The sequence below is a fragment of the Lycium ferocissimum genome, chromosome 8, assembly GCF_029784015.1.
Source record: "Lycium ferocissimum isolate CSIRO_LF1 chromosome 8, AGI_CSIRO_Lferr_CH_V1, whole genome shotgun sequence".
Taxonomy (NCBI): domain Eukaryota; kingdom Viridiplantae; phylum Streptophyta; class Magnoliopsida; order Solanales; family Solanaceae; genus Lycium; species Lycium ferocissimum.
Genome location: NC_081349.1, coordinates 39,258,727 through 39,268,191, shown reverse-complemented (window position 1 = coordinate 39,268,191; position 9,465 = coordinate 39,258,727). Strand labels below are relative to the sequence as shown.

Genomic DNA, 9,465 nt, shown 5'->3' with positions numbered 1-9,465 from the left:
TTAGCCAAACATCCTCTTAACGAATATGCTAATTGTAGCAGCTTCTTTGCAAACAATTTATCAGTAAGAGTCTCTTCTCCTAAAAGAACAGAGTAATAAAATTCAAGTGAATAGAATTGAATAGAGAAAGCTAGAACAATTTGATCGCTTTGAAAGATGCATTTACATTGTTTTGTACATATATGGTACTTTATACACTACTATAACTGATTTTAGGAGGTAAATAAGTTGATCAATTAAATCTCAAGGACGTAGCAAACAGGGTGACTAAAAAATCCAGTGGACACTACAAGAAAGTGAAGATATGACATTATATAAATGTCATATTAAGCTGTTTAATTGTCCCAAATTGGTTTACCTATACCTTGCTTTGCAATTATACATGCCAATATTGAGCGAAAGAGTTTCACAATTTCTGCATAATTTGATTCCCTATAAAATGCAATAAAGGGTCCCGAAGAAGACCCTTGATGGCGAAACCAGAAATTTAGTTCAAAGCGTTCAAGATAATGTATATGCGTAAAAAATATATTTTCTTTGTTTCACTTTATGTGATATATTTTGAATCGGCACGGAATTTAAAAAAAATAATTTAAAACCGGGATCTAAAACATGACATGAGATTTTTATGATAATAAAACTTTTGAAATCGGCAAGGTACCCCAAACTGACTGAACACTATGCTTATATAAAAAAAATTAAAAAAAATTGTTCTTGCAAGAAATAAGAAGTAAGAAAAAAAAAATTGTGTCATAGGACATGTGGCTTACTTTCACAACAATAAAATCTTGACAAGAGATTTGTCAAGCCAAACAAATCACATTAATTAGGTACTCTGAGAGTACACATGAAGCAATGATAAATACAGGTTATGTGATCTCACAAATAAGGATCATGTGTAAGGGATGCTTGAGAGATATGGATATGATATGCCAACTAAACTTAATAATGTGATCTCAAAAATCAAGATCTTGCATGTGTACAGAACTTTTGAGAGATACATACAACGTGCTAACTAAAATGAATTAATTAAAGAAAAAACATTTGAAGTTTGTGCATATAAATCTCAGCTTCTTAAGGTAAAAAAATTTACAATGTTGAATATACGACAAGATACTACGCAGGGTGTAGAACGATTGCATTAAGTTTAAACTCCATATACCGATGTATAAAAAAAAAAAGGTTATACTCATTACTTGAGAAGCACTGCGAATTGATTGAACTTGCCAATCGAATGAATTATAACACTCGTGGCAATTGACTTTACCAAAATTCCATCGAATTCTGAAGTCCGTAGTATTGGTCCGGCACAATTCCGAAGCTTAAGAAGCTGGGAGTGTACCAGCTGACAACCTCTCACTTGCTCCCGATTACTCAAGATCAATTTGTTTTCAATAATTATTTTAGTATATATAACTTAAATCCCGATGGTAATTGATTGTGTATTTATGTCCTCATTGCTCTTCTCAATATTCACATTAAACTCAAAGTTATTCACAAGGTAGGGTTAAGGTCTTCTTATACACCATCCGGCTCTCCAGATTCCACTGTGTGGGATTATGTACACTGGATATGTTATTGTTGTTTTTGTTGTTGTTGTTATTCAAGACATATTCAGCGCGAAGTTCTTCTTGTTTATTAATTATTACGAGCATCTAAACTTCGGCCCCGTAACACTTAACCCTTAAACCTTCTTCCTAGTTGCACTTAAACCAGTTTGATAAAATATAACTATTGACACGAAGACATTAAAAAAAACAGAGACTAATGACTACAGTTTTTCTCCGCAACAAGTATCTATTACTCCCTTCTTCCGATATGATGTTGTTTGATTGTGTATGAAGTGTAAAAAAGAAGATTTTTAAAATAAAAATAAAAATTGTGGTCTAAATCAAATCATAGTATATTGTTTGGCTATAAATTATTACATTAAGCGTAAAATTAATTGGAAGTTTAAAGTTAAACAATATCATTTTTTTAACAGACTAAAAAAAAAGAATATCACATAATTGAATTGTTTCAGAGTAAGTAATTTGATGGTTTTTTAAAGCTAACTAATTGCATGATTTACAAGCTAACATATGTGATTAAGAAAAACTGTTGACTTTCTAATAGTTTTGACGTTTGTATTATTGTTCTTATTATTAACCTACTCTCATGATTACTAATCTATCCTCTCATAATAAACTATATACCTTTAGCTGATTTAATCGACAATATACATATATATAATGAATAACAAAACTTTATGAAACATCTTTTGTCCATACGTTCACTTGCATAGGTCAAATACAAGTAGACTTATACCTTCTTTTTTTTTTGTTTTTTTTTGAAATGTCAGTGATTTTTTTAACTATGTAGTTGAAATATAATTATGATTAGTAGATACTGATTTGGTAGCTTGTTAAATATAATAATCACTAGAAGTTAAATATGATCATTAACAAGATTATTGCATCTTCTACCTTCCAATTTTCCACGTTGTTACCTACCTAATTAGCGTATTTTAAAGTGAAGTAGATAAAAATATTTATACTTTGACACGAATGCGAAAAATACATAGAAAAATTGCTATAAACATTTGAGAAATGCATGTGCTTGGCTGTTTATATATTGGTCTTAAATCTTAACAAATATCAAAAAAAAAAAAAATGGTAGTTCAATTGGAACAACTGCATGTGCATTTCGTCGTCGTTTTATGACCATATCAAATGTATATACATATTATATTAAATGATTAAATAATAAAAGAGAAAGAATCAATCGAACGCAATAAAAGTTAAAAAAGAGAGGAGAAAAAAAAAAGGAGCTTTTTGGTTCTAATGGTGTTGTCATTTTCTAATAATTTACACTATATTCATGAGTTTAAGTTTTATGCACTAATTAACAATATATTTAAAAGGTAATTGCAAGTAATTTGATTAATAAGAGGAGTCGATTAGGTAGAAATTTGTAAAATGGCGACAAACCGCACCAAACGGATAAACCGAACCAAACCGGAAAAAAAAAACCCGAGTAGTGGTTTGTTTGGTTTGGTTTGGTGTTGGATAAAAAAAACCGATCATAATAGGTTTGGTTTGGTTTTAACTAAAAAAAAAGTCAAACCGAGACCAAAACCGATCCGATTATATATATACAATTTATAAATATTTTTATACATATATAATTTATAAATATGTGTATAACTTTATCACTTTTAAGCATTGATTAGTCAGCTTCGTTCGTGATGCAATCCGTTTAAGAATTGGTACCACATCCGATTGTATAATTAATTCTTTTTTGGCAATTAAAAGAGACTTTTTTCATTACAAATAGCTATCATTGTCCAATGTCAAAACACTAATATGGCGGTAATGTACCTAGCGATAATCAAAACTAGCCTTTATCACATCAAAACAACTCAAACAATAAATAAAAATCGGTAGACTAAGGGTAGAAAATCACTATCCAATTTTTTTGTGAGTGTTGTATGATAAACCTCTAACAAACACCTCTTGTATAATCCTCCTTGTAAGTATTTGTGGTGTATAATTAATTCTTAATGCTAAGTTTGAGTTATAATCTTTTTGTTCATTTAGCGATAGGCTTTTTAAGTAAATGTTTAAAAGCTATTAAAACTCATTTTACGGAACAATATTGAAGTTGTTTGTTACTACATTCTGTTTGATTGTTATAGTTATACATCACATGCATGTTCTATACTTATTTGATTCAATTGTTATGAATTTTTTATTTAATGAGTCAATGAATTCACCACACATTTTTCATTTTACATAATTAGAAATAGAAGGGTAAGATGCTTATTTTTAGTCAAGCAAATGCTATTATAAGATGCTTCGTATTGAACCAAAAAAAAAAACCCGAAAAAACCCGACTAACCCGAAAAATCCGAGAAAAACCGAGAGTGAAAAACCCGACTTTTGTTGGTTTGGTTTGGTTTATCGATTTAAAAACCCAATACAATTGGTTTGGTATTTGAAAAATCCGAACCAACCCGGTCCATGCACACCCCTAGTCAGTACCCTAAAATAAATGGTAAGTAACTTTATATAACAGGTTAAATTACACAACGATATTTAAAAACCATTACTACCTCCGTCTTAAAATATTTGTAAACGTTTTGCTTCTAGAAATTCAAGCTACATGAACTTCAATTTCAATTTGAACAATATTTTCCGATGCTTTTTTTTTTCACCATGTTAATATGAAAAAATTGCAACTTATAGTATTTTTCATGTAATTTTCGAATATTTAAATTTTAATTTTAAAATATTGAATTAATTTAATCTTATTTAGCTCAAAGATTAGTTGAATTGATTCTTGAGAAACGAAAAGTCAAAAGTATTTTAAAACAGAAAAAATATATTATCAATGTATATAACTTAAATCATATTTAAATTTGCCTCCCATATGGGTATATAAGCTCCAATTTCGTCTTGGATTTTCTCTATATAAGTAGCTTCTCCGTACCCCTCAATGCCCTCATCTTTATGTATCAAGCTAGCTGCCACTTAATTAGTATTCTCTAATCTTCTCTCTATCATTAATTACCTGAAAACTTCTTCTTTATCAATAATGGCTATTTATTATCCTCCCTCAGCATTTTCCATTTTCTCTCTTCTTCTCATCTTCTTTAGCTTGTGCTTCAATGGTAGTTTTGGTGATAATGGAGGGTGGCAAAATGCTCATGCCACTCTCTATGGAGGGGGTGATGCATCTGGCACAATGGGTATGTCTACACTACTTTTCTTTAATTCAGTCTTTATTTACTTTATTTCTTGAAATAGGCCCTGTATGTAAGTATCACAAGTGAAGTTTTGAGAGGGTAGAATGTATGCAGATCTTATCCCCACGGTCCACCTTGAGAAGATAAAGAGACTATTTCTGATAGATACTCGCTTCAAGGATAATTCGTAAGTATAGTGCATGCTAAGTATATAGTGCATTCTCGAGTAGGGTATATATAGAGGCCCTTAGATTGTGCTTATTGAAACAAACCTTTTTATAGTACCTTTGTATGGTTAATTCACATATTAGATATGCCGGAATTATATATGAGAATGTGTTGTTTAAGCAGTGAATGATGAATTAAAAGATTGTTATACGATGAATAATTATGTTGTATGAATTGTTATGCGGTGAATAATATATATGTATATAGTATGTATTTTTATATTGTCAATACACGCATTTTTATTCCACATAAATAATACTCATACCATATAAATCAAACATAGCTATGTACATGTATTATTTAATGCCGCTAATTGAACATTGCACATAAAGTTATATATGTGCAGTAATTTTTTGTTATACAACCAACCAAAGCTGCGCATTGCCAATTATGTGGAGATTATTTTCCTTAATCTCTCATATAAACATTCTCTTATTTTGCGGTGGGATTATTTTCTATCCCTCAACCAAATGATGATTACTCGTCCTTAATTAATCTGAGATCTCGGGTTCGAATCCTCGAATGAAATTGCCTTTGATTGGAAAGGCTTTACACCCTAAGTTGATTACTCTCAACCGTAAGATGAGTACCGCTAATTACTATTTTGCAACAATGTTATGGTGGAGCGATAAATACTTCTTAACACTTAATCAGAGGTCTTGTGTTGAAGTTCTGAAAATAGAACCGCCTCTCTGATAGGAAGCACTTTACTTCTAAATTGAGATTTCCCAACCCGAATCAGGTTTAGTCAAACCTAAAGCGGGTACCGGATGAATAAGAAAAAACTTATTTACATTATTATAACTATAGTGAGTCAATATCAAAGTATAGTACTCTAAAAAGTTATGTAATTAACTGTAACCATATTTTCAAAAAATGCAGGGGGTGCATGTGGCTATGGTAATTTGTACAGCCAAGGTTATGGAACCAACACTGCTGCATTAAGCACAGCCTTATTCAACAATGGTTTAACATGTGGTGCTTGCTACCAGCTCAAATGCAACAATGACGGCAAACTGTGTCAACCAGGAACTATTACTGTCACTGCAACAAATTTTTGCCCTCCAAATCCAACACTACCTAGCAACAGTGGTGGCTGGTGCAATCCTCCTCTGCAACACTTTGATTTGGCACAACCTGCTTTCTTGAAAATTGCACAGTACAAAGCCGGCATCGTCCCCATATCTTTCCGCAGGTATTACTTGCTCGTCACATTTTATGTGACAGTATTTAACGAAGCACGGAGTTTTAACAATTTAACTTATATACACATAAAGGATTTTTAGACTAAACATTTTGACATGTTATATATAGTAGCTGGTAATTAATTAATTTTATTTTTCAGGTTACTAATTAATTTCACTTTTTTTTTTTTTTTTAATAAATGACTATATTGTAAATATCTTTAGATGACTTGATAAAAGTACCAAAATTACCCTTACTATTAATAGTCCTGTTCGTTACAAAAAGAACATAACTATTTAGTCGCCACAAAAGATCGAAAAGTCGTCACTAAGATCGACTAAAGAAATTCATATTGACCCTTCAAAAATATCTCAAAACATGTATAATTAGTAAGCATACGTTAATTGATCCTTCAAGAAATATTTCAAAACATGTATAAGATGAGTATAATTAGTAAGTATACATTAATTATACATTTATTAAACAAAAATTATACACCATTGATACATTTTCTAATTATACATTGATTATACATTTATTATAAACAAATTATACAACAATGATATATTCTCTATACATATACTTTAGGGATACATATTCTATACGATAATGATATAGTTTCTATACGTATGATATATTTTTTCTATACATATACAGCAGTGATACATATTCTATACAACAATGATACAGTTTCTATACTTATGATACATTTTCTGTACATATACAATAGTGACATATATACAACAATGATACAGTTTATATGGATATGCTGGAATTAGTTGAAAAATGGCTAGAAAATGGCATTATTTTGAAAAGGCTAAAAAATGACTTTTAAGATTCTTGGACCATCGAGTGTCAATAGTTTCACCCGATGGTCATTTGTGTCCTTTTTCCGTCCTTTTTATAATCGTAGTGTTCGAGCCAGCTTACACATGATTTGGATATGTATATATGAAGAAATAACCTACAGATTTTGCCTCCGCTGAAATTGACACATGAGACCCCCCGTGTATAATTCCAAAATGTCCTTTTATATTGCTCTCTCATATAATAAAAAAGTGAATTTCATATCAAGAGGGTGCCAGCAAGTCATATTAGTCAAGGTAAAACAAAAATAATAAAATTGAACTATTTCTAAATTAAAAAATATGATTCTTTTAGGTATATATATATATTAGCATTAGCTTCAACTTTGAGGAGTACTCATTTTTCGTCTCGATTTATGTGGTGTGACTGGACACAAAATTTAAGAAAGAAATAAAAACTTTTGAAATTTGTGGTGTAAAACAAGTAGTTGACATTTATGTAGCAATAAAAAATTTAAAGTTAAATTATTTCTAATAAGAAAGTATGATATTTTTTCTGGAACAAATTAAAAAGGAAAATATGATACATAAATTCGAATTGAAAGATTAATAATTGATATGGGATTTTGTTTTGGTCTTTGACAGAGTATCATGCAAGAAGAAGGGAGGAATAAGGTTTACAATAAATGGCCACTCCTATTACAACTTAATTTTGGTTACTAATGTTGGTGGTGCTGGGGATGTTCATTCAGTTTCAATAAAAGGGTCCAAAAATGGATGGCAATTAATGTCAAGAAATTGGGGTCAAAATTGGCAAAGCAATGCATATCTCAATGGCCAAAGTCTTTCATTTAAAGTGACAACAAGTGATGGAAGAACTATCACAAGCAACAATGCTGCACCAGCTAATTGGCAATTTGGCCAAACTTTTGAAGGGGGTCAATTTTAGTTTCCCACTGTCAAAAGTAGCGTTTACTGGCCATTTTTAGACTTTATTTTTGAAAAATAGCCACCCTCAATCGGTCATGTAGTTTCTAATTACACAAGTGAAACTCCATGTTGTTCTAGAGCTTAACTTGTGAAATTCGAAACTACATGACAATGACTATTTTTCAATTACAAGAGTTGAAAAGTGGCTATTTGTGAATTTTACCAATTAGTAGTCTAAAATAAGATGAATTACCTATTATGCAAATTTGTTTTACAGTGTTTGTGTATATAATGTAAATCAACTTGTATGTGGCATGTAAGGAGTATGGCTTTGTATAGCTGTGGTGGCTAGTTTACACAAGCTTAGGCCTAAAGTAGATTCAAGTGGATTTTGAGTTGAAACTATTGAAATCTTGTCATATTCCTAAGTTTTTATGGGTAATTTCCATTAAAAGAATAAACCGTGGACTGATTTCCAAATCTTATTTTCTATTCTCTTTTTAATTCAACATAACACTTTATAAGATCGGAAAATGAAATTCAAAGTAATAACTATATCCAATTTACGTGACACTTTTCTTCCTGAATATTTCAAATTTTCTGTCACATTTATATTTTTGTATAATTTTTTAACTTTAAGATTTACAATTCGTGAAATTATTCTGATTCTAATAGTTAACACCACAATTAATCTATCGAATTAAATTTCAACTAGTACTTTTATATTTCACTTCACTGTAATAATATAATGTACAAGTCATATTACGCTTTTAGATGTTCTGAAATATTTGACACAATTTTATTCAACTTTCACGTATTTAAGTTCATTAAACTGTTCAAACCTGAACTTTATTGTGAGATTTTGTTTCTCTTTTAACATATTAAACTTCGTGCTCAACTAAATAAAGTCAAATAAAATAAAATGAAGAAAGTAACATTTTAGGTTCAGCAACCATTCAACCATTAACACCTAAATTTAACTAAAATGACCCCTGAAGTTTGAGGATCGATCTAATTTCATCCATATTTTATTATGTTTAGCATACACATTCCTTTAAGTTTACTAAATCAAACATTTCCAACAAACGAAATATCCAAAAGGGCCACTAAAACTAAAGAAAACGTCATGTTGTACTTTCAGGCAACTAGAGTAAAAAAGAGTGAATAATTAAAAGGTCAGTTAACTATAACAAATTTTCTACCAAAGTCACTTATGTTTATTTTATATCAATAAAGTCACTCAAGTTATTATGGTATATCAACAAATATAGCAAAAAACTAAACAAAATAATTGCATAAACCTCCCCACAAGTTTGGTTTTATTTGCTTTACCTCCTTTGTGGTTATGTTTACCTCTATTATTTTAATTTTCTAATAGTAACTTTTTAACCTAATTATTATATAAACAAGAAAATATAATTTAACTAATTTACCCTTCATGATATAGTCTTCTGTCTGATTAATTTTATAAACATTTTTTTCTTAAGAAAAATAATTTTACATAGCTATTGTTATTCACGTGACATGTATATCTAAAAAAAATGTCTTGGTATATCTAGATTAAATTTATTATTTAACATTGAGATTTTT

The 9,465-nt window shown here is 29.9% G+C and overlaps 1 protein-coding gene across 1 annotated transcript; it reads left to right on the top strand.

Moving 5' to 3' along the window:
• Positions 1-4,509: 4,509 nt before the first annotated feature.
• On the top strand, positions 4,510-8,349 carry LOC132066918 (expansin-A4-like). Its single transcript, XM_059460107.1, has 3 exons — positions 4,510-4,729; positions 5,837-6,149; positions 7,591-8,349. The coding sequence occupies exons 1-3, from the start codon at positions 4,576-4,578 to the stop codon at positions 7,892-7,894; spliced, it is 771 nt and encodes a 256-aa protein (XP_059316090.1). The 5' UTR covers positions 4,510-4,575; the 3' UTR covers positions 7,895-8,349.
• Positions 8,350-9,465: the final 1,116 nt, after the last annotated feature.